The sequence below is a fragment of the Abramis brama genome (assembly GCF_963993115.1).
Source record: "Abramis brama genome assembly, chromosome: 17".
NCBI classification, from domain to species: Eukaryota; Metazoa; Chordata; class Actinopteri; order Cypriniformes; family Leuciscidae; genus Abramis; species Abramis brama.
In genome coordinates, this window is record NC_139979.1 from 2,389,173 (window position 1) to 2,415,403 (window position 26,231).

Sequence of the window (26,231 nt, forward strand, 5' to 3'; positions counted from 1 at the left end):
CTAATATGATGATTTGATGCTCAAGAAACATTTCTTAGTTATGCTGCTTCATATTTTTGTGGAAACTGTGATACATTGTTTCTTCAGGATTCTTTAATGAATAGAAAGTTCCACACATTAACATTATATATGTTTTTACTGACACTATAGATAAATGTAATGCATAAATATCTCGGTTACTAATGTAACCCTCGTTCCCTGAAAGAGGGAACGGGAGACGTAACGTCGACGTGACGACGTAATTGGGATCACTTCAGGGAGCCCTATCAACTTCGAGTGTCTACAGACGAGCCAATGAACGTTGGCGTGCGTGAATCGCGTCACGCGCCCCGCCCCGCAGCGCGGGTATAAACAGGAAGCGGGCACACGCATACATTGTTTTTCGCTGAGGAGCCGAGATTGTGACGGCCATGCAGCGATGGTCAGCAACGGTGGCGACGGGACGTTACGTCTCCCGTTCCCTCCTTCAGGGAACGAGGGTTACATTAGTAACCGAGACGTTCCCTTTCAGTCACTCACGTTCGACGTAACATCGACGTGACGACGTAATTGGGATCCCTTAGAAAACGCCACGGTTGCTGCCACATCCAGCGCCATATGCAAGACTCTCAGACCCCCAATTGGCTGGGGCGGAAGACCTGCGTAGAGGGAGTTCAACTGCTGTTCCGTTATACCCCACACAGTGGAACTCTTGGATAACACTGGGAAAGCGTGCCTTTCCAGGGGAGAAGGACGCTGCGGAGCCACATCCTGCCCGAAGGGAGGTACCATGTGGAGAATACACATATGGACTGGCTGAAGGGGCAGTGCAACATATGGAATGTCACTGGGGTGGCTCCAGCCTGAAAGGGGGAGGCTAAACCAGACAATGACGGCTGAGCAGACTCTGCCAAGGGAAAGACACAGGCTCACCGCAGGGAGCTGGTCATGGAAGAATACGCATATGGGATCGCCGCAGGGATCACCACATATGGAACCCAGCCTAGCACAAGTTACACAAGCATACGAGCACTAAACCTGGCGTCAGACGCTCCGCAACGTCCGACTGCCAGAGGGGTGCGGAGGAACTCGCCTAAGTGGGGAACTCGACTGGAGCAAAAAGCGCACGTATCCGTTCCGAGGAAGGGAGTGGCGCAGCAAGCCGACACTAGAGCGGGAACTTCGGTGTTACCGGCTAGTTGAAGCGAGCATACAGGAAGAAACCGGCTCAACACGTAGGCTATAAAACCTAGCGAACGTGTTAGGTGTCGCCCAGCCCGCAGCTCTACCGATGTCTGTCAGCGAGGCGCTGTGTGCCAGCGCCCAGGAAGAAGCGACACCCCTAGTGGAGTGGGCTCTCAACCCAGGCGGGCAGGGCACGCCTTGGGCTTCGTAAGCCAATGCGATGGCATCCACTATCCAGTGGGCCATCCTCTGCTTGGAGACAGCCTTTCTCTTCTGCTGGCCTCCGTAACAGACGAAGAGCTGATCTGAAGTCCTGAAGCTTTGCGTTCTGTCCACGTACAGACGCAGAGCGCGAAAGGGACAGAGAAAAGCCAGGGCTGGTTCTGCCTCCTCCGAAGGCAGTGCTTGCAGGTTCACTACCTGGTCCCAGAAGGGAGTGGTAGGAACCTTGGGCACGTATCCGGGCCGGGGTCTCAGGATCACGTGAGAGTTACCCGGGCTGAATTCTAGGCACGATTCGTCGACCGAAAATGCATGCAGGTCCCCTACCCTCTTGATAGAGGCCATTGCAACCAGGAGTACTGTCTTACAGGACAGGATTTTTAAATCAGCTGATTGCAGAGGCTCAAAGGGTGGTCTCTGAAGTGCCGAAAGGACCAGAGACAAATCCCAAGAGGGTATAGAGAGTGGGTGAGGAGGATTCAGTCTCCTCGCCCCCCTCAGGAAACTGACGATCAGGTCGTGCTTTCCCAATGACTTACCTTCAACTGCATCGTGATGTGCGGCAATTGCGGCAACATACACTTTAAGGGTGGAGGGAGACAGCCTTCGCTCCAGCCCTTCTTGCAGGAAGGAATGCACGGCTCTGATCGAGCAAGATCGGGGGTTCTCCTCGTGAGAAGAACACCAGTCAACGAACAGGTTCCACTTCAACGCATAGAGGCGCCTCGTAGAGGGGGCTCTAGCGGAAGTGATGGTGTCAACTACCACGGGGGGTAGGTCACCTAGTACCTCCGCGTCCCGCCCAGGGACCAGACATGGAGTTTCCAGAGGTCTGGACGTGGGTGCCATAGGGTGCCCTGTCTCTGAGAGAGCAGGTCCTCTCTCAGAGGAATGGGCCAGGGAGGGGCTGTCGTGAGGAGCACTAGTTCCGGGAACCAGGTCCGGTTGGGCCAATACGGCGCAACTAGCAAGACCTGCTTCTTGTCCTCCCTGACTTTGCACAAGGTCTGTGCAAGAAGGCTCACTGGGGGAAACGCATACTTGCGTAGGCCCCGGGGCCAGCTGTGTCAGGGAATAAAACAACTGGCAGTGAGACGTGCCTGAGTGAGACAGAGGAGGAGATGGCGGGTGAGTTCTGACATGCGGCGGGAGCGTAGACCACCTTGGCGGCTGATGTACTCAATGGTCGCAGTGCTGTCTGTACGGACCAGTACATGCTTGCCTAGTAGCTGCGTTTTGAAGCGGCTCAGCGCAAGACGTACTGCTAACAACTCAAGGCAGTTGATGTGCCAATGCAGTTGAGGCCCCGTCCACAGACCTGAAGCTGCATGCCAGTTGTACGTGGCCCCCCAGCCGGTGGCAGAGGCATCCGTGGTGACCACAGAGTGTCCAGTGTCAAAGTCATCTCCTGAAACAGTGCCTGGTCAGACTCCAAAGAAACCGACCATGACCCACAAAGAATGTCCAAATACATAACTGATGAGAGAAACCGAACCTATGGACACATACTTACCAGATGGACGAGAGACACCTGAAAGAGACAATACACACACAGATGAGACAAACCTACCTGAAAGAGAGCACGAACAAAACATTCCTGTAAAAGAGGATAAACAAAGCTCAAAGGACAGAGAAGTGGAATTAGTGGGAGATGAATCACAGACAAGTGAACAACCTGATGTCACTTACCTACCTCAGCCTGGAGAGGATGAGAAAAATGGACATGCTGAAAAAGTACAGGAGGGAAGACCGAGTTATACCTCTATTATGACTTGGCCTGCAGAAGATGCACACAGAGAGGTTAGGAGGTCGGCCAGAGAGAGGAGACCGAGGCCGATGTTCACTTATGAGTCACTGGGCCAACCTTCAATACAAACCCATGTAGATTCCATTTCCTCATGGATTACCTCGGCCCCCCTACCTTTCATCCCACACATAACCAGACAGTTCATCCTACCTGCTCCTTACGCACCACAAATGTACATGCCCTACACATATTACATGCCAGTCACCACACAAGTTTATTAGAAGTTTTTTGTGAATGTCGGGAGCCATTTTTGTTTGTCGGGGTGGATGTGACACTAACAAAATATTTTTTTTGTTGAGATTATTACTTTTTGTTTCCTTTCCTTCTATTGCAATCGTATTTTATTTTATTCTGATTTATAGAATTGAATACTAATGAGAGATTACAAAGAAGCACACAATGACATGCTGTTTCATAAAATGAACACAGGGTGGCAGCACCCACCAGCAGCGTCACTCTGGGAATCTGGGAATGAATGGAGAATGAGCAACTGTTATCCTGCGTCAATGATTTCTGTTTAATATTTCCAATATTTCCAGAGCACTCCTATCAGAGGATTATCTATATATATCTGCCAGCGGAGACCTAGCCGGGTCTACATATAGGCTAATGTTTTGAGAACATTAATAAAGACCAGATAACTTTGATTGAATTATCTAGTTTCTGTAAGGCGTTTGTTCGTAACTTTAAGAGAACCTTGGCAAAGTTCCGAGAACGTTCCCTGTTATGGTGCGTTCGGTCCTCATGGGAAGTTCGTATTTACGATGTAGCCTACACTGTAAAAAAAATAATCGTAAAAAAACGGTCAAATGACTGGCAGCTACGGCTGCCAAACAAAAACCGTAAAATTAAAGTAAAATATCTTAATTCCAATAAAGTGCAAAAACTATAATTTTACAGAATTTTTCATTAAAAGTTTTAGAAAAAAACACTGTTATTTTACAGGTTTTTCCTTGTTTGAATGAAGATATTTTACCTTAATTTTACGTTTTTTGTTTGGCAGCCGTCATTTGACCGTTTTTTTACGATTATTTTTTTACAGTGTAAAACTTTTATTTTATGGATTTTTCCAAGATTATAATGACCAAACACCTTTAATAAAGTTATGGCACTAAAAGTTCTACTGAGAAACACTGTTATTTTACAGGTATTTCCTAAATTATTACAATCAAACACCTTTAATAAAGTGACGGCACTAAAAGTTCTACTGAGAAACACTGTTATTTAACAGATCTTTCCTAAATTATAACGATCAAACACATTCAATAAATTGTCAAGACGTGCTCAAGAATGTAAGAAAAGACAAAATAAGTCTGTAAAAAAAACTGTATAAAACTGATTAAAATCATCTCAAACTTTAATTTGCAGCACTTGTGTTTACATATAATTGAATAGTATTTAAACAATGTAAACTTGTAATCTAAATAAAATGGAATTATTCAGACCCCTGGGGGTCACATAGTTCTGCATAGTTCTGATATTAAATATTATATGCTCTTTACATTCAGAATCCTTATTCCTTACTATACAAGTTTATTAATAAGTTAAATCAAAACATACAACAAAAGTGTACCAGAAGTGACAGATACAGCAAATAAACAGCAATCCAGCAAACGGCCAGTAATCAGCTTGGTGCATCTGGGAAGAAAAAAAAAAGGACACACTATGATTCTCTCAAAATGATTTCAATTATTTTTGTTTCCTTTAAACAAGCTTAATACATTTTTATTTAAATTGTCTGTTTGTCTTCTGATTTGTCTGGTATCTAAAACTTATGTCCGATTGAAAAATGTGCATCACCAAAAGAAGGAACATGTAGATTCACAACAATGGACATTCTTTTCCAGAGGTATCATTGCAAGGTAAACGCCTAAAATGCCAATTTGTATTATAAAATAAAACCAACAATATTTGTATTAACTGGAGGTGTTTTCAGACTGCTGTGATATGGGTAATGAGGGTCTTTCTCTCATCCTCCAGGGAATTTAATATATTATGTGTGTTTAAAAAAAAAAAAAAGGTATATTCTCATTGTGTGAGATTATTAAAGTACTTGAGATAGTTCACCCAAAAATGAAAATTCTGTCATCATTTACTCACCATCAACCAAAAAATGCATAAAGGTTTGGAACAACATGAGGGTAAATTAGTAAATTATTTGGGAGAATTTTCTTGTTTGCCTGACTGTGAACTATCCCTTCAGTTCATGTGTGCCAAACTCCTGGAGGGCCAGTGTCCTGCAGAGTGTAGCTCCAAACTGTTTCTGGTTATCCTGAGGATCTTGATTAGCTGGTTCAGGTCAGTTTAATTAGGGTTTGAGCTAAAATCTGCATGACAGTGGGCAAATTCCAATCAAAAGTGAGCATCCCTATGCCCTGGGGTTTTTTAATATATGCTTAGTAAGGGGCCGTTTACACGACTCAGTTTCCAACTAAAATCGTCTCGGTCTAAACTACTGAAATGTGAATCTGTGAAAACGGTAAAGGCATGCATATGCGTATTATGTGTTTAGCCTATAGGCATGCGTGTGTGAATACGAATGTGCACAGGCATGTAGTCTTTCTTTACAGAGTGACATCACCAGTTACTTTGTGGCATGGATAAAACAGCGGTTTAGACGTTTTCGCCGATCTGTGCGAACGGGAATCGTTTTAATAACATTGTCATCTGTACAAAGAAAAAACGTTTCTGTTTTTAGTACATCGTTGTTGTGTAAAGTACCTAAGTTTGTGTGTTCTTGACGTCTTTGAACCCTGCAGGTAGTTACATTTAACGTATTAATAGTTTTACCTATGGAAATTATTATGACCGCCGCTAGCGTAGCTAGCGAAAGCGGTCATATAGGGATTGTCAAAGTTTTTTTTTTTTTTTTTTTTGTCATCTACTGAATTTTTCGTCAACTATACCAGGGACACCGAAACACCGGGGAACATGAAATTTGGTGGGCATGTAGCCCCACTAGACTTTTACGGAAAAATTTCGTTTGGTCCCCGGGGGCCACTCCCCCCCCCGCGCTGGGCCCCCCCAAACCCAAAAAATGAAGTTTTTCCTAAATAACTACCTGAACCGTGGCACCGAGGATGAAGAAATTTTTATGGTATGTTGCTCTTAAGGGCCCACATCAACCTAGCCCATAATCACTCATTTGTGATTTGCGCCCCTCCCATAAAAAATGAAAATGCAATATTATTCTGCTTTAATCGCCCCTATCTTCAGTTGAGATGTTCAGAACTGCACCATATTTCATGTGTATGATTAACTTGACATCCTCTGGGGGTATGCTAAGTTTCATAGAATTTCATCCATGGGGGGGTATAAAATAAATTCATTTATGTGCACATTTAGTGACTGTACACTCATCGGCCTGTAGATGGTGGTGTTGAGCGAAGGGTTGCTGGTTTAGGATGATACTGTCACTAAGGTTGCCAACTGTCCCGAATTAGGCGGGACGTCCCGCATTTTGGGCCTAATTTATTTGTCCCTTGCGTGACCTCCCGTGTCCCGTTTTTTGACAAGCTGATAAACCACTGACTGATACAACAGCAACAGCAGCAGTGCTGACCACGACACTTGAGAATGATCACCGACACCTGTCATCATCCAATCACAGCTTTTTTTAATCACTGTTTTGAGACAAATCATTGTTTGATTTGCGAACATCCTCTGCCGTCTGGTCGCTTCCGCTTCAAGCCGGACTCGTCTCGCGCTAACGGTAATTTCCTTTCACTGTCCACGTTTTGATTTCGGCTAATCAATATTGGCGAATGCAAACAACGTGATTATTGTTCACGAGTCTAACATCCAGCCACGCAAGAAAACATGTAATCTACCTGAGGGAATAATATGCTCAAAAAACATTTAGGATTATTATTAATGTTTTAAAGCTTTTAGAAAGTACATAGAAAGCTTTTGTAACATTATCTTAACTGTCACTTTTGATTAATGTAATGCGTCCTTGCTGAATAAAAGTAGGCAATTACTTTCTTTATTTTTTTTCCCAAAAAATAATCTTACTAACCCCAAACTTTTGAACTGTAAGCCTAGTGTATAATTTTAAAAAAAGCTTTCTATTTTAGATAAATGCTGTTATTTTGAACTATGGTTTGTTTGTAATGTGACTTTTTTCATGTATGACATTAAAATTATTTTTAGAATTAAATACATAAATAGGTTAAGCAATACAAATGTGTTTATGTCTGATAACCTTTTAAACACAAACTTAACTGCAGACACTGAAATGACGTACACTGTGTGATACAGTACAAATATTTTGAGTGTCCCTCATTTTCCTATAAATAACCACGATTGTCCCGCATTTTCCTTTTCTGAAGTTGGCAACCCTAACTGTCACACACACACATGCAGGAATACAAACAAACGCAAGCATGCACACACACTGACATCCACACGCACAGACACACACCCATACACACACACATACAAATCCACATGCACAGACACACACACAAACACACACACGCGCACACACATGTACGCACGCATACATACACGCACAGACACACACACACACAGACACACACATACACAAACACACACACATACACACACACACAGACAGACATGCACATACTACTACTTTTTTTAGGTATATACATAAACACGCAATACAGCCAAATTGCTCCACGTCATTTCTTTTTGTGGAAAGCCAGTGCAGGCCTGAGCAGCGGTCATATTTTGTACCGCCATGCGGTACATCTAGTTAAACAAATAAAAGACAATAAAAATAATAAATCAAATAAATTTGAATAGAAATATTTTCACATACACCACCAATGTTTTGTGTTTGGTAGCAATTGTCAGTTCACAATACTCATCGCTCACAATGCTCATGTAACACACTGGGCCTCTTTCACGATTACAAAACTGTTCATAAAAACAGTTTTGCATAAAGTGGTGCCATAATTTACAGATGTTTTTATGAGCAGCTTTGCACACTGACAAGTTTGAGCCGAAGTTTAGTGCCACATTTGAATAATATAGCAGAAAACAGTGAGGAAAAAATAAAATAGATATATGAGGTTTTTATGGCCAACATAAATTCAAACAAGGACAACATTTGAATAATATATAGGCTATTTCACATTACAGTAATGAGTGTTGTGGCAAACAAACAATCATTAAACAATCATCATCACTGCATAAGAGACACCAAGAATCAAATTGTATTTTAAAAGATATTTATTCTCCTCCATGAGGCTTAGTCACAAAATCACAGCAGCAAACCCGTGACGTGAGCAAGACCTGACACCAGCCCAGGAAATTCCCTTCTTATACTCCTTCTTCAAGGTCTTTCCTCTGTAGTTTTCCACTCACCCAGCACGGCCAAATCTAGCTGAACCATTTGTCTTACTGTGTGTGTCTTGCTTACGCCAGATGTACAAACATACATATATCCTGTTCACATTCCACAATATAGACATGTGACACATTACTTTGCAATATATGTTGAAGATCAATGGAAATCAAATTTTTACATTACATGAGAATGGCATTGTTTGCGTTGCAGTAATGAGATTTGAAGTTCAAAATCTGCTTGATTGTCATATAGAAATGTCACAATTTCAAAAACTGAGGTTCAATATAAAGATGCATATCACACAAATACTGGATGAATAGCACTTTAATAAAATATAAAGGGGTTTTGTTAAAAGATACGAACTAAAGTGTCTGAAGAGGCACTACATTTATAGGCCTAGAAAAGAATATTATGTCAATAGATATTTATGGTCTAAACGGGGCTTTAGGTAAAAACATAATGTTAAAATAACGCAAATTAATGCCCATGTATGTTCCCCACTGCCGTAGTGATATATTTGTGTCTGTACTCTTACTTAAGTAGTTGATTTTGTCCACCACTGTTCACTATATGGATCTTTTTGAATATGAAACATCCAGGGCCCTGAAAAATGTCTGACCCTTAGAGTCTTTTTGACATCATTCAGCTAAAATTATTAAAAGGTTGCATGCAAATCCCTTTCTTCCTGATATCTATTATTTAGAGTTCAGCCTATTTTTATCTCATATCATAAACGGATGCATGGTGATCCCGTCATACATGATGGTGAGACAATGGTGAGAATGTGAAAGATAAATAAACTCAACAACATTTGCATGTTCCTTCATGCTGGTATCGATGCAAAAAAATAAATAATAAAAAATAATAATAATAATCTCAAGGGAACTGTATATACCCTTGTATGGTAAGACCAAAAATTTATACTTTCACAGTTTTACAAGCGTTGACAAAAAAGCAATGTTTCATGTCAAAATACTTCCGATGTAAAAACAAAATATCAACCAATATTTTCATGTGTTTTTTGATATCTAACCATGTTTGTTTGGTTTGCATGTTTGCACTCCTACGAGTTTAGATAGTGGACACTTCCTGAATTCAGATACAATACATGTTTTGCATTTTAGCTGTGTCTGCTGTAATACACCTACAGTCACGTAATCTTACAATCTTAAAGACACATATCTGCTCTTAATCATCCTGTGCAGTGAACTGTGCTCAGTCTGACTACTCTCAAGGGACGTCTATGATCATACTAAATCTAAGAAGACCAGGGAAGCAAACTTTTGTGGTAAGTACAGACGACTATAACTCAGTTTTCATATTAGTGACTTTTCCTTTGTGTTGAAACAACAATTTATTTCAAATAAACATACCTCTCAAAAATGTATTTGGATGAGTCTGAATGACATAGCTTCTAGAGAAATGCACTAAAAAAAGTAAATATTAAAATGAAATAAAAATAAACCATACCATTTGGTTTTATCTAGTACAATGACTTTCTGAAAATTTTTTAAGCGTGACTTTCATGTCTGAATATATTTTTAGGGCATTATGGCTGTTCTTTAGTGTTACTTTTTAGAAAAATGTGCACTGAAGTTGCACAGGAAATTGAAAAAAGCTAAATAAATAAATAAATAATCCAAGTAATTTTATTAGATAACAAAACCAAGGGGCATGGTTTATTTTTTTATTATTTTTTTTTGTAATGCAACTTCTCCTGTGCATGATCATAGTGCCCTAAACATTTAGACATGATGGTCACATTTAAAAATGCCTCAAAGTCACATTTCTTTTATTTTTTTATTTTTAAGCCACTCTATCAATAGTGTTGGCTAAATCATAATCTAAGTAAAAGTACTTATAAATGTTGCATTTTAACTCTCATATAAGTTGTATGATAAATGTCAATCTCTTTTTGCTACTTTTCAGAGTCCTTTCACATGCAAAATGACAAACCACTGGGTCATTTTAGCCGTCTACATCGTGACGTTTCTAATCGGCTTGCCGGCCAATCTCCTGGCCATGTGCACGTTCATAAGGAAACTCGGTGACAAACCCAGTCTGAATGACGTCCTTCTCTTCAACCTGACGGCGTCCGACTTGGTCTTCCTTTTCTTTCTGCCCTTCAAGATGTATGAAGCTGCTGTAGGAATGAACTGGTACTTATCCAAGAGCCTGTGCTCGATCGCATCCTTCTTCTTTTTCACCACGATTTACACCAGCTCCCTGTTGCTCATGGCTATAGCCGTGTATCGCTACTTAGGACTGGCCTTTCCGTTCAAATACAGACTCATGCGAAAGCCTCTTTACGCCTCGGTTTGCAGCGTCTTCATCTGGCTGTTCAGTGCCGGTCATTGCAGCATCGTATTCATCATCGTCCACATGCCACAGCCGAACCGCACTGAACCCAAAACCGTCTGCTATGAGAACTTCACCGAGAACCAAAAGAAGATCTTGTTACCAGTTCGTTTCGAGTTTTTTGTGGTCATGTACTTGCTACCGCTCTTAGTTTGCATCTTATGCTATATTAACTGCATCTATATCTTGTATAGCAGGCCTCACATAGCCAAAGTAAAAAAGCAAAGGGCCATTGGGATGGCGTTGTGCACGCTGACCATCTTTTTACTCTGTTTTCTGCCCTATAACCTGTCCCATCTGGTGGGTTTCAGCACCAACAAGAGCCCGTTGTGGAGGTACTACACACTCCTGCCCAGCACGCTCAACACATGCCTCGACCCATTCGTCTTCTACTTCTCATCCTCCACTTTCCGTGAAAGCGCGATGATCGCTTTTCTGAAGAAAAGTTTTAGGCATAAGAAAAGTGCAACACTGAACTGAAGACTATATCAAAATTAACAGCTTTTGCATTTGAATGTCACTATGTCATGGCTTCTTGTAAATCACAAGGGTTATTTTCCTTTTTCATCTTCCTAGTACTAGTAGGCCAGTAAAGAAATTTTAAGATTTGTAAGTCTCTTCTGCTCACTAATGCAACATTTATTTAATAAATATTTTTACTAAACAGTAATATTTTGTAAAATTTTGTATAACTGTTTTCCAAGTTCGTATATTGTAAAGTGTAATTTATTCCTGTGAAGCAAAGCTAAATTTTCAGCATCATTACTCCAGTCAATCATTACTGAGTCACATGATCCTTCAGAAATCTTTCTAATATGATGATTTGACGCTCAAGAAACATTTCTTAGTTATGCTGCTTCATATTTTTGTGGAAACTGTGATACGTTGTTTCTTCAGGATTCTTTAATGAATAGAAAGTTCCAAACATTAACATTATATATGTTTTTACTGACACTATAGATAAATGTAATGCATAAATGTCTCGGTTACTAATGTAACCCTCGTTCCCTGAAAGAGGGAACGGGAGACGTAACATCGACGTGACGACGTAATTGGGATCACTTCAGGGAGCCCTATCAACTTCGAGTGTCTACAGAACGAGCCAATGAACGTTGGCGTGCGTGAATCGCGTCACGCGCCCCGCCCCGCAGCGCGGGTATAAACAGGAAGCGGGCACACGCATACATTGTTTTTCGCTGAGGAGCCGAGATTGTGACGGCCATGCAGCGATGGTCAGCAACGGTGGCGACGGGACGTTACGTCTCCCGTTCCCTCCTTCAGGGAACGAGGGTTACATTAGTAACCGAGACGTTCCCTTTCAGTCGCTCACGTTCGACGTAACGTCGACGTGACGACGTAATTGGGATCCCTTAGAAAACGCCACGGTTGCTGCCACATCCAGCGCCATACGCAAGACTCTCAGACCCCCAATTGGCTGGGGCGGAAGACCTGCGTAGAGGGAGTTCAACTGCTGTTCCGTTATACCCCACACAGTGGAACTCTTGGATAACACTGAGAAAGCGTGCCTTTCCAGGGGAGAAGGACGCTGCGGAGCCACATCCTGCCCGAAGGGAGGTACCATGTGGAGAATACACATATGGACTGGCTGAAGGGGCAGTGCAACATATGGAATGTCACTGGGGTGGCTCCAGCCTGAAAGGGGGAGGCTAAACCAGACAATGACGGCTGAGCAGACTCTGCCAAGGGAAAGACACGGGCTCACCGCAGGGAGCTGGTCGTGGAAGAATACGCATATTGGATCGCCGCAGGGATCACCACATATGGAACCCAGCCTAGCACAAGTTACACAAGCATATGAGCACTAAACCTGGCGTCAGACGCTCCGCAACGTCCGACTGCCAGAGGGGTGCGGAGGAACTCACAGGGTTCGCCTAAGTGGGGAACTCGACTGGAGCAAAAAGCGCACGTATCCGTTCCGAGGAAGGGAGTGGCGCAGCAAGCCGACACTAGAGCGGGAACTTCGGTGTTACCGGCTAGTTGAAGCGAGCATACAGGAAGAAACCGGCTCAACACGTAGGCTATAAAACCTAGCGAACGTGTTAGGTGTCGCCCAGCCCGCAGCTCTACCGATGTCTGTCAGCGAGGCGCCGTGTGCCAGCGCCCAGGAAGAAGCGACACCCCTAGTGAAGTGGGCTCTCAACCCAGGCGGGCAGGGCACGCCTTGGGCTTCGTAAACCAAGGCGATGGCATCCACTATCCAGTGGGCCATCCTCTGCTTGGAGACAGCCTTTCCCTTCTGCTGGCCTCCGTAACAGACGAAGAGCTGATCTGAAGTCCTGAAGCTTTGCGTTCTGTCCACGTACAGACGCAGAGCGCGAAAGGGACAGAGAAAAGCCAGGGCTGGTTCGGCCTCCTCCGAAGGCAGTGCTTGCATGTTCACCACCTGGTCCCGGAAGGGAGTGGTAGGAACCTTGGGCACGTATCCGGGCCGGGGTCTCAGGATCACGTGAGAGTTACCCGGGCTGAATTCTAGGCACGATTCGTCGACCGAAAATGCATGCAGGTCCCCTACCCTCTTGATAGAGGCCATTGCAACCAGGAGTACTGTCTTACAGGACAGGATTTTTAACTCAGCTGATTGCAGAGGCTCAAAGGGTGGTCTCTGAAGTGCCGAAAGGACCAGAGACAAATCCCAAGAGGGTATAGAGAGTGGGTGAGGAGGATTCAGTCTCCTCGCCCCCCTCAGGAAACTGACGATCAGGTCGTGCTTTCCCAATGACTTACCTTCAACTGCATCGTGATGTGCGGCAATTGCGGCAACATACACTTTAAGGGTGGAGGGAGACAGCCTTCGCTCCAGCCCTTCTTGCAGGAAGGAAAGCACGGCTCTGATCGAGCAAGATCGGGGGTTCTCCTCATGAGAAGAACACCAGTCAACGAACAGGTTCCACTTCAACGCATAGAGGCGCCTCGTAGAGGGGGCTCTAGCGGAAGTGATGTGTCAACTACCACGGGGGGTAGGTCACCTAGAACCTCCGCGTCCCACCCAGGGACCAGACATGGAGTTTCCAGAGGTCTGGACGTGGGTGCCATAGGGTGCCCTGTCTCTGAGAGAGCAGGTCCTCTCTCAGAGGAATGGGCCAGGGAGGGGCTGTCGTGAGGAGCACTAGTTCCGGGAACCAGGTCCGTTTGGGCCAATACGGCGCAACTAGCAAGACCTGCTCCTTGTCCTCCCTGACTTTGCACAAGGTCTGTGCAAGAAGGCTCACTGGGGGAAACGCATACTTGCGTAGGCCCCGGGGCCAGCTGTGTCAGGGAATAAAACAACTGGCAGTGAGACGTGCCTGAGTGAGACAGAGGAGGAGATGGCGGGTGAGTTCTGACATGCGGCGGGAGCGTACACCACCTTGGCGGCTGATGTACTCAATGGTCGCAGTGCTGTCTGTACGGACCAGTACATGCTTGCCTAGTAGCTGCGTTTTGAAGCGGCTCAGCGCAAGACGTACTGCTAACAACTCAAGGCAGTTGATGTGCCAATGCAGTTGAGGCCCCGTCCACAGACCTGAAGCTGCATGCCAGTTGTACGTGGCCTCCCAGCCGGTGGCAGAGGCATCCGTGGTGACCACAGAGTGCCTGGACACTTGCTCCAGGGAAACACCAGCCCGCAGGAACGAAGGGTCCGACCACAAGCTGAGAGTTTGGCGACAGTGTGGAGTCACTTGGACCCGGCACGAGCCGCTCTGCCACGCCCATCTCGGGACTCGATCGTGGAGCCAGTATTGGAGCGGCCTCATATGAAGCAATCCGAGCGGCGTTACCGCGGCTGCAGATGCCATATGCCCCAGGAGCCTCTGAAAAAGTTTCAGTGGTGCCGCTGTTCTGCGTCTGAGCGTGCTCACACAGTTCAACACTGACTGGACACAGGCCTCGGTGAGGCGCGCTGTCATGTTGACCGAGTCCAACCGAGAAAAGAGATCCTCTGCCCGGGGGTGAGTTTGCTTTTTTCCCAGTTGACCCGAAGCCCTAGGTGGCTGAGGTGACTGAGCACCATGTTCCTGTGTTCGCACAACTGCTCTCTCGACTGGGCCAGAATGAGCCAGTCGTCGAGGTAGTTGAGAATGTGAACACCACGCTCGCACATGGGAGCAATGGCTGCCTCCGTGACTTTCGTGAAGACGCGGGGCGACAGAGCCAGCCCGAAGGGTAAGACCTTGTACTGATATGCCCGTCCCTCGAACGCAAAGCGAAGAAACGGTCTGTGTCGAGGGAGAATCGCGAAAAATTCGTTTCTGTGTAAGCAACGGTAGCCTGTGAAGGGACCGGTTCAGGACGTGCAGGTCCAAGATTGGTCGTAACCCACCACCTTTCTTGGGTACAATGAAGTACGGGCTGTAGAAGCCGGTCTTCATAACGGCTGGAGGGACCGGCTCGATCGCGTCCTTCGCCAGTAGGACTGCGATCTCTGCCCTGAGCACAGTGGCATTGTCCGCCAGAACACGGGTGAACAGAATGCCCTTGAAAACAGGGGGACACCGGGCGAACTGAATCGCATAGCCGAGTCTGATATTATGGATGAACCAACGAGACGGGCTGGGGACCGCTAGCCAGGCTCCCAGACACCATGCAAGCGGGACCAACGGCACCACAGACGTACCCGGGGTGGGGCAGAGCGGCGGAATGCAGGGACCCGACTCGGATGGCATAGCGGCACGAAGTGGGGTCTGAGTGTGTGGTGCAACACGTACCTGCTTCCGTCGAAGGACAGAGTGAGTGTGTGGAGCCGTCAGTGCGTCCGGAACACAGCCACTGCTGCCTGCTGGCGATGAAAGAGGGGCTTGGGGGTGACAAGGCATAGCGTCGTCGACCGCCAAGCGCACCCTCTTGGGGCCCAGAGGTTTCAGAAATTGCTCTTTTGTTGAAAATGTGGGTACCACTGACCCGTGGGTCAGTGGCAGAACATAAAGAAAAGGAAACAAAAGATTCTCCGCCCGGCCCTCCACCGGGGGAAGGAGTGGCGCGTTCGCCATCTCCTGAAGAGCAACTTGATCCACCTCTGGGCCGCCCGTCTCAGGGTCGTTTGCACCGTCGCTTGCCTCCTGGTTTGGCAGCGGCCTGGACGGGCGGGGTCAACTTCCTGCAGCTTGCTCGGCGACAAGTAGACAGAGGGTCTGCGGCCGGCGGACGGGTGGGAGCAGCAGCGGTCCGCCGGGGCAGGATGTGTCGAATGGCCTCCGTCTGCTTCTGTGTGGCCAAGAACTGTTGGGCGAAGCTCTCGACCGCGTCGCCGAACAACCCATCCTGGGACAGAGGGGCATCCAGGAACCGATATTTATCGGTGTCCCTCATGTCAGCCAGGTTAAGTCAAAGGTGGCGCTCCTGGACCACCAAGGTGACATCGGTTGCCACACGGAGCTTCCGGAGGAGCTCTGGGTCAGAACCACCCTCGTTCATGTCCATGAGCGCCTGGGTGGATCTGCAAGAGCGCCATGGCATGGAGGGTGGAACCAGCCTGTCCACAAGCCTTGTAAGCCCTCGCCGTTAGACCGGACGAAAACTTACAGGCCTTGGACGGGAGGCGTGGATTACCCTGCCAAGAGGCGGCGGACGCTGGACACAACTGCATCGCAACAGCCCGCTTCACTGGGGGGATATCCACATACCCCTTAGCTGCCCCGCCGTCGAGGGTGGTGAGGGGAGAGGAGCCACTAGGACGGCTTCTGGCACTATACGGTGCCGTCCATGTCCTAGAAAGCTCCTCATGCACCTCCGGAAAGAAAGGTACCGGGGCGGCGCACTGAGAACCAGCGCGGCCCGCCCCGAGAAACCAATCGTCCAACTGAGAAGGTTCGGGACGTGGTGGAGGGTTCCACACAAGCCCGACCTTCTCAGCGGCCCGGGAAAGCATAGCTGCCCATTCTGTATCGGTCTCGGACAACGCTACACGCCCCGAGGGGGGTAACGCAGCCGAGTCTTCATCTCCAGAGGACTGAAGCTCCCCCTCCGATGCTGCGATCGACATCTGATCGTCAGCTGGAGCCCCAAAGGAAACGATTGGTCATCCAGGAGGAGGACCAAGTCGTTCACTAAGGGGCTCCAATGGCAGCAGCGCTTGTGAGGCGTGAGGGAGGGGAGGTTGTCTCAGCGGGGAAGCCCTCACGGTAATCCTCAGATCACCCTGGTCATGCACAGAAGTAGGTCTATTCTGCGGGGCAGAATAGACGCTAGATCGGGGCATAGGCGAGGGGACTGCACCTCCCTTTAGGAAGGCGAGTCTCGATCTCAGCGCTGTGACAGTCATATTCCCGCAATGGGAACATGAACTATCCACAAAAGCTGCCTCAGTGTGTTGAATGTCCAAACACGAGAGGCAACTACTGTGGCCATCTGCTGGCGCCAGGGAACGACGGCATCCAGAAATGCACAAGCAGAATGACATTTCGAAAAAGATGCAGGGTCACACTTGTGTTGCTCTTTTAGTGAAAACATTTTTTTTTAAATAACTCTCTCAGTGCTGAGGCTCCCAGGGGTAGCCGCGGTGTTTGTATAAACACAGGGGAAACGCCCACCGAACCGACATACACACACAGACACACACACAGAACTGTAGTGCTGTGAAAACAGCAGTTGTGAGCTGCAATGCTCGTGGCCACCGCTGATCACGCCATCACACCAACACTGGATAGAGAGTCTTCTTTGAAGTCTTCAATATACAGCAGTCTTATAGAAGCTCTAACAGAAGCTCGGCTCCGAAAGTGAAAGACAATGTGTGCGTGCGCCCGCTTCCTGTTTATACCCGCGCTGGGTGAGCGAGGTGGACCCGGTAAGCTACGCTCATACTGGGAGAAGAGGATCTATGTGGTGAAGGAGCAAATCTCAGACAATCCGGTATGTCATTCATCCTGAGAAAGACCCAAATGCAAGGAACAGAACCATACACAGAAACTTGCTGCTGTTAGTACATGACTTGCCTGTTGAGAGCCCAGCACAGTCAGCTGACTCTGTTGTAACTCCCCGTCAGAGACAAAAGCAACCTCAACAGAGGGCAAGCTCTGCTGACAATGATGGAATACCGGACACTGATGATGATGATGAGTGGACAGGAGGTTATTGGCTGAGAACACCTGTAGTCAGGATGGAAAATGATCAAGCTGGACATGGCAGATCAGCGGCCTCAGGGAGAGAGCAAAGTCCAGTGTCAAAGTCATCTCCTGAAACAGTGCCTGGTCAGACTCCAATGAAACCGACCATGACCCACAAAGAATGTCCAAATACATAACCGATGAGAGAAACCGAACCTATGGACACATACTTACCAGATGGACGAGAGACACCTGAAAGAGACAATACACACACAGATGAGACAAACCTACCTGAAAGAGAGCACGAACAAAACATTCCTGTAAAAGAGGATAAACAAAGCTCAAAGGACAGAGAAGTGGAATTAGTGGGAGATGAATCACAGACAAGTGAACAACCTGATGTCACTTACCTACCTCAGCCTGGAGAGGATGAGAAAAATGGACATGCTGAAAAAGTACAGGAGGGAAGACCGAGTTATACCTCTATTATGACTTGGCCTGCAGAAGATGCACACAGAGAGGTTAGGAGGTCGGCCAGAGAGAGGAGACCGAGGCCGATGTTCACTTATGAGTCACTGGGCCAACCTTCAATACAAACCCATGTAGATTCCATTTCCTCATGGATTACCTCGGCCCCCCTACCTTTCATCCCACACATAACCAGACAGTTCATCCTACCTGCTCCTTACGCACCACAAATGTACATGCCCTACACATATTACATGCCAGTCACCACACAAGTTTATTAGAAAAAAAGAAAAAAGAAAAAAAAAGGAGTTTTTTGTGAATGTCGGGAGCCATTTTTGTTTGTCGGGGTGGATGTGACACTAACAAAATAAATTTTTTGTTGAGATTATTACTTTTTGTTTCCTTTCCTTCTATTGCAATCGTATTTTATTTTATTCTGATTTATAGAATTGAATACTAATGAGAGATTACAAAGAAGCACACAATGACATGCTGTTTCATAAAATGAACACAGGGTGGCAGCACCCACCAGCAGCGTCACTCTGGGAATCTGGGAATGAATGGAGAATGAGCAACTGTTATCCTGCGTCGATGATTTCTGTTTAATATTTCCAATATTTCCAGAGCACTCCTATCAGAGGATTATCTATATATATCTGCCAGCGGAGACCTAGCCGGGTCTACATATAGGCTAATGTTTTGAGAACATTAATAAAGACCAGATAACTTTGAATTATCTAGTTTCTGTAAGGCGTTTGTTCGTAACTTTGAGAGAACCTTGGCAAAGTTCCGAGAACGTTCCCTGTTATGGTGCGTTCGGTCCTCATGGGAAGTTCGTATTTACGATGTAGCCTACACTGTAAAAAAAATAATCGTAAAAAAACGGTCAAATGACTGGCAGCTACGGCTGCCAAACAAAAACCGTAAAATTAAAGTAAAATATCTTAATTCCAATAAAGTGCAAAAACTATAATTTTACAGAATTTTTCATTAAAAGTTTTAGAAAAAAACAGTTATTTTACAGGTTTTTCCTTGTTTGAATGAAGATATTTTACCTTAATTTTACGGTTTTTGTTTGGCAGCCGTCATTTGACCGTTTTTTTTTACAATTATTTTTTTACAGTGTAAAACTTTTATTTTATGGATTTTTCCAAGATTATAATGACCAAACACCTTTAATAAAGTTATGGCACTAAAAGTTCTACTGAGAAACACTGTTATTTTACAGGTATTTCCTAAATTATTACAATCAAACACCTTTAATAAAGTGACGGCACTAAAAGTTCTACTGAGAAACACTGTTATTTAACAGATCTTTCCTAAATTATAACGATCAAACACATTCAATAAATTGTCAAGACGTGCTCAAGAATGTAAGAAAAGACAAAATAAGTCTGTAAAAAAAAACTGTATAAAACTGATTAAAATCATCTCAAACTTTAATTTGCAGCACTTGTGTTTACATATAATTGAATAGTATTTAAACAATGTAAACTTGTAAATCTAAATAAAATGGAATTATTCAGACCCCTGGGGGTCACATAGTTCTGCATAGTTCTGATATTAAATATTATATGCTCTTTACATTCAGAATCCTTATTCCTTACTATACAAGTTTATTAATAAGTTAAATCAAAACATACAACAAAAGTGTACCAGAAGTGACAGATACAGCAAATAAACAGCAATCCAGCAAACGGCCAGTAATCAGCTTGGTGCATCTGGGAAGAAAAAAAAAAGGACACACTATGATTCTCTCAAAATGATTTCAATTGATGATTTCATTTTTATTTAAATTGTCTGTTTGTCTTCTGATTTGTCTGGTATCTAAAACTTATGTCCGATTGAAAAATGTGCATCACCAAAAGAAGGAACATGTAGATTCACAACAATGGACATTCTTTTCCAGAGGTATCATTGCAAGGTAAACGCCTAGAATGCCAATTTGTATTATAAAATAAAACCAACAATATTTGTATTAACTGGAGGTGTTTTCAGACTGCTGTGATATGGGTAATGAGGGTCTTTCTCTCATCCTCCAGGGAATTAAATATATTATGTGTGTTTAAAAAAAAAAAAAAGGTATATTCTCATTGTGTGAGATTATTAAAGTACTTGAGATAGTTCACCCAAAAATGAAAATTCTGTCATCATTTACTCACCATCATGTCTTTTCAAACCATGCATTAAAATTAGATATTTTTGAAGAATGTTGGCAACCAAAAAATGCATAAAGGTTTGGAACAACATGAGGGTAAATTAGTAAATTATTTGGGAGAATTTTCTTGTTTGCCTGACTGTGAACTATCCCTTCAGTTCATGTGTGCCAAACTCCTGGAGGGCCAGTGTCCTGCAGAGTGTAGCTCCAAACTGTTTCTGGTTATCCTGAGGATCTTGATTAGCTGGTTCAGGTCAGTTTAATTAGGGTTTGAGCTATAATCTGCATGACAGTGGGTAAATTCCAATCAAAAGTGAGCATCCCTATGCCCTGGGGTTTTTTAATTAGTAAGGGGCCGTTTACACGACTCAGTTTCCAACTAAAATCGTCTCGGTCTAAACTACTGAAATGTGAATCTGTGAAAACGGTAAAGGCATGCATATGCGTATTATGTGTTTAGTCTATAGGCATGCGTGTGAATACGAATGTGCACAGGCATGTAGTCTTTCTTTACAGAGTGGCATCACCAGTTACTTTGTGGCATGGATAAAACAGCGATTTAGACGTTTTCGCCGATCTGTGCGAACGGGAATCGTTTTAATAACATTGTCATCTGTACAAAGAAAAAACGTTTCTGTTTTTAGTACATCGTTGTTGTGTAAAGTACCTAAGTTTGTGTGTTCTTGACGTCTTTGAACCCTGCAGGTAGTTACATTTAACGTATCTAAACGTATTAATAGTTTTACCTATGGAAATTATTTAAACCTTATATGAAATGTATGATGAAAATGTGTGTAATATAGCAAACCCAAACAAACAACTCAAATTATTCTGTTAAATTGAACTCTTCCACCATATCTAGTTTTAAAATGAATCACGGGGACTTGTCATCCTAGGTCACATTACTATAAATATAAAATAAAATTACTATAAGATAAAATTACTTCAGTTAATTTACCATCGCATGTACCCTTTGCTAACGCATTTGTGGAAGGGGATCCTCCCCTCATTTACTCTCCCTTATGCCGTCCGAAAGGTATATGATTTTCTTTCTTCAGATGAACACAAATTTTTGAAAAAATAAACTAGACTTTTAGAAAAATTATCCATCTCTTGTGTTCGTGTGTCGAATAATGCAAGTGAATAGACAACAAAATGCTGAAGGTCGAAATGGTCCAAACACACATCCTGACAATAATCCAAGAGCATTGTAAAGCTCACATGATAAGTGCAGAAAACGTCCTGTGTGAACACAGGGCTCGCAAAATCGCCTGCCCGACGTCCCGGGGCTATTGTGTTTTCCAGTCGGGCTACCAAAAAGCATAACCGGCCTGCCCGACGGGCTATCTGAAATAGTGTTCGCTTCAGTCTTGTTATAATCAGATTCAGCGCGTTCTTCATCTTCAATCCGCAGCGGCGCCGAGCAGAGCGAACGTCAGAAACAGAGGACAGGGTGTGTGTGTGTTTGTGTGTGTTCACCTGAGTCTCATTGGTCTGTCACTCATTGGTCTGTGGTGCTCGTCAATGTCAGAAAATTTTAGATGACCAATCAAATCAAAGTAGGCGGGCTTTATGTTCACAAGAAGCTGCTGAGCGCGAATTTGATCAGAGCGACTCGACGCTTCAGTTTACGGTCAAGTGCGAGATAAGATGCAAGTAGCTAAACTAAACATTTCATATTTGACAGCTTTTTTAGGTCATAAATGTGAAACGAATGACAAAAATAATCAGGCAAATGAATATACTTTTGTCGAATTTCGCCATTTTGAACTGAAAATAGGCCTATGTAATGTGACAATTAGTTTACTGTCATTGTGAGGAGACATTAACAGAGCATTAACAAAGCCGTTTTCATGTTAGGCACAAGATGAATAATGAATGTGTACACTTTGAGAATTAATATACAATTTGTAGCCTTCAGTTAATTAAAAAAGTTCAGCTTTAGGTGGGGAAGAGACAGGGCAAGATGAGGAGACTGAGAGAAAAAGAAAGAGTGATGTATAAGAAGTAAGAGCAGGTATCATCTACTGCCTGCTGACATGGTTTTAAAGCTATTTCTTATCCTTTTTTGGCCTTCAAACGTCTTGAAATGCACATATCAGAGAAATAAAAAATTTGAACCCCCTAATAACCTTAAATGTAGGACCTCTTTGATTATAAAGCCCTGTCTACAGCCCTGTATTAGGAATAAGATCAATAATGAATGTGAACATATTGTGAATGAATTTAATAAACTTAGTTAGGCTACCTAGCTTTCCTGGTAGCTTTCAGTAAATTAATGCATCTGAGAAAATGATTCATAAATCAATCAGTTGACCCTTTGTTTACTTCACTGACAGACAGAAATGAAAAGCCTATATCAGTCAAAGCTCAGCTTTAGGAGGGGAAGAGACAGAGCAAGATAAAAACAAAGAGAATAGGAGTGTGATGCTGATGAGGAGAGAAAAATAATCAGCTGCCCACTTACATGGTTTTAAAGCTATTGTTATCCTTTTTTTTTGGCCTTCAAAACATCTTAAAATGCACATATGTAGATCAGAGAAATAAAAAATTTCTCGGGGGTGCCCCCGACCCCCCTGACTAGCATATCTCACATTCGGGACCTCAGTGATGAAAAAACCCTGCCATCTGCATATTAATGAAACAAGTTAATAGTGAGTATTAGACCCTAAACTAAAGAGTTACTTATTTTTTATCATACCCTCATTGGGGGCTAAGCCACAGACATGACTGATTCATGTTCCATACTGGTCACACAAATTTCAGTTCAGTTAGAACCAGATGCATATTTGTTGATATTTGTGTTTTGAAAAAGTTTTTGATTCATTGTTTTGACTCCTAACCAATATTCTACATTAAAAATTGTAGTCTTTTTATATGGGCTAGTAAAATTAATTTCGGGCTACCAAAATCTGAAGAGTGCCTGCCCGAAGGGCTACCAGCGATTTTGAAATTTTGCGAGCCCTGGAACAACACAGCAGCTGTTTGTAGGCTGTATGTAGTTTCTGGAGCATGCACTTGCATTATATTGGCTTACAATAATGGATAATTTTTCAAAAAATCTCTGTGGAAAGAAAGTCAGATATACATCTGGGATGGCACGAGGGAGAAAAAAAGAGATAACTTTTTTTGTTTTATATACTGCAGTGGATACTTACTACTGAATGATGGGCTTGTTTCTCTGTTGGTGCCTGTTCTGCTCCGTAAACATTGTTCCAATGCTTGATCTAAAAAATATATTAAAAAAAAAGTTAAAAAGTGCGTTAATTATTACCTGTGTGTTAACAGACTATTGATCTGGGTGACATAGGACCATTTTTTAATGTGTTCCTTAAGTGTTATATAAATCTGTAGAACCCTTACTAACATCAACCATAGTTTTGCTACCAAATGGTAATAAAGTATTGTAATCAATCCACCATAAAAACATGGTTTCTAAACTTTTACTATAATAAAAACCATGGTTAATTTAGCAAAGGACCCTGGGAACATGTCCTAAAAAGAACAGCTCATCCAAAAAATAGAGTTCTCTCACTATTTACTCCATGTTGTTCCAAAACTGCATGAATTTCTTTTGTAGAACCTTAATTAAGATATCTTGAGAAATGCCTTCACTGTTTTTTTTTCTTCTTTTTTTTTTTCATACAATGGGTTCCAATGTTGTTTTATTCCCAACATTCTTGTGTTTCACAGAAGTAAGTCATACAGGTTTGAAAATACTTTCATTTTGAAAGGACATTTATTTTTGGGTCAGCTAGGCCTGTGAACTCAAGAAGATAGGTAAAATATTGTCTGGAGGGTTTGAACCAGTGTGCCTTTGAGCAGACTTTACATGTTCTGTCTCTATTTCACGTGTATTTTACTATGACAATACTCACCGCATCTGAAGATCATGTGGCTGGATCATATTTATTCCCAATATTCCTGGATCATGAGGGAAACACACACATACACAGCAATATTAGCTATTTGTATTTACTTACTAACAGAGGCATTTGCGAAAGCTTGCAAAATTTTACTCACAAACTCCAAAATTATTTATGTTTATAATATATACTTATTATGATGACTGATCGGTAACGTTAGGCCTATATCCCACGATCAACATGATTCAAAAGCCTAGTTTGCATATTCTTCTAGAGTCAAATAGTGTGGTTCGAGTTCCTCTCTGTCTAAAGAGACAATGTTCTCAGTCATTGTAAAGCTCCTATGCTGAGTTTTTTTCTTTTCAAAAACTATAACGTTAAGTTAACGTTAGCTGACAATATTTACACATGCTAGCAACACATAACATAGCCTAATACATTGAAACATGTACTAATATCGATATTGCTCTAATCGCGTTTAGATTCTCAATTTAACACACTATATTTTGATGTAGCAGAATTGTTTTTATAAAATAAAAAGTTATTTACCTTCCGCAGATTGCAATATGTCCGTTACACGTTGTTAATGCGTTGTCCATATTCCTTGTTTGTTCTTCATTAACATCCCGCAACTCGCTCAAAATAAAAATGTAGCAGTCCGATGTAAAAAAATCCATGTTTTAAACAATATAAAAGCCACAAAACCGAATAGGCTAGTACTGAAGATCCAGAGCAACAGACGGATATTCAATTCAAACTTGACCTGTAAAAGGCGCGCATAGCTGTCATTGGCCAGATTCCTGGATGACAGTCAGAATAACCAATCATGTTCAAAACAACTCGGAGAGCCAGCCAATAGTGTGGTGTAACATTGCAATTACAAGAAAAGATGACATTTTTTAAAAGAAAAAATAGGAAAAAATATACACGTGCTATTTATTTAGTTGTATTTGTAGGCTGGCTGTTATATTTATTCAATTGGTTAAATGGTGTTTTCATTGCAGTGCATGATTAAAAATTAAACTTACAATAACTTATATACCATATATAACAACATATATTTACCACTGCTCTGCTAAACAGCAGTTTAACAGAGCAAACAGATTATAGGCTATATTAAACAGAACAAACACTGCATATGTATTCATATAAAATTCTGTATGTAGGCTAGACCTATATGAAAAACTAATGGATTGGTATACTCTGGCTGACATTGGAGTTACATCCATGTGACCCATAATGACCCTTTTGCACTTTAACAAATTATTGACCTTTCCTTTAGAAACACTCTTATGCCTAATAATGTCTTGGTTTTCACCCTGTGTGGCACTGTTACACAACCTGTTGGTTTAGGGTTAATCCTCTGTCCAACGCAACACTTTGCTAACATTGGCATAATTCTATACAAGTTACAACATATACCCCGGGTTTCACTGGCAAGGCTTAAGCCTGTAGTCCCAGACTAAAATGCACGTTTGAGCTGTTTTACCTGAAAGCAACTTGCACTAACTTATCTTAAAATATGTCAGTGTCATTGTTTTGTCTCAAGATGCACACCATTAATGTGAAACCGGGGCTGGGTTAGAAATTAAGGGTTAAGGTTAACCCTAACTCTAACCCTAACCCTTGTCTACAGACTTTTATTTAACAGCATGGATACTCCGTTTAGCGTTGATACAGGACAAAGAACTTCTCACTGAGACAGTCTGTAATGTAATTTTGCAAAGAGTGTTTGTATGGACTGTCCCTAAGCTAGAGCTATTGGTGGATTCAAGTCATGTCATAAAGATCGTATTTACGAGTTGAACGCACATGAACGCCACGACAAAGA

General features: G+C 43.3%; 1 protein-coding gene and 1 long non-coding RNA gene across 2 annotated transcripts; one reads left to right on the plus strand and one right to left on the minus strand.

Moving 5' to 3' along the window:
* Positions 1-10,457: 10,457 nt before the first annotated feature.
* On the plus strand, positions 10,458-11,348 carry LOC311067852 (free fatty acid receptor 2-like; the record flags this gene model as incomplete). The annotated part of the gene is made up of 1 exon (XM_084089999.1): positions 10,458-11,348. One exon carries the CDS (start codon positions 10,458-10,460, stop codon positions 11,346-11,348), a length of 891 nt encoding a protein of 296 aa, XP_083946125.1.
* Positions 11,349-19,907: 8,559 nt separating this feature from the next.
* On the minus strand, positions 19,908-25,133 carry LOC311067889. Its single transcript, XR_014603294.1, has 4 exons — positions 24,950-25,133; positions 24,413-24,458; positions 23,693-23,761; positions 19,908-20,097 (listed from the first exon to the last, which is right to left on the minus strand). It is a non-coding gene; the product is annotated as an uncharacterized lncRNA (long non-coding RNA).
* Between the last annotated feature and the right edge of the window lie 1,098 nt (positions 25,134-26,231).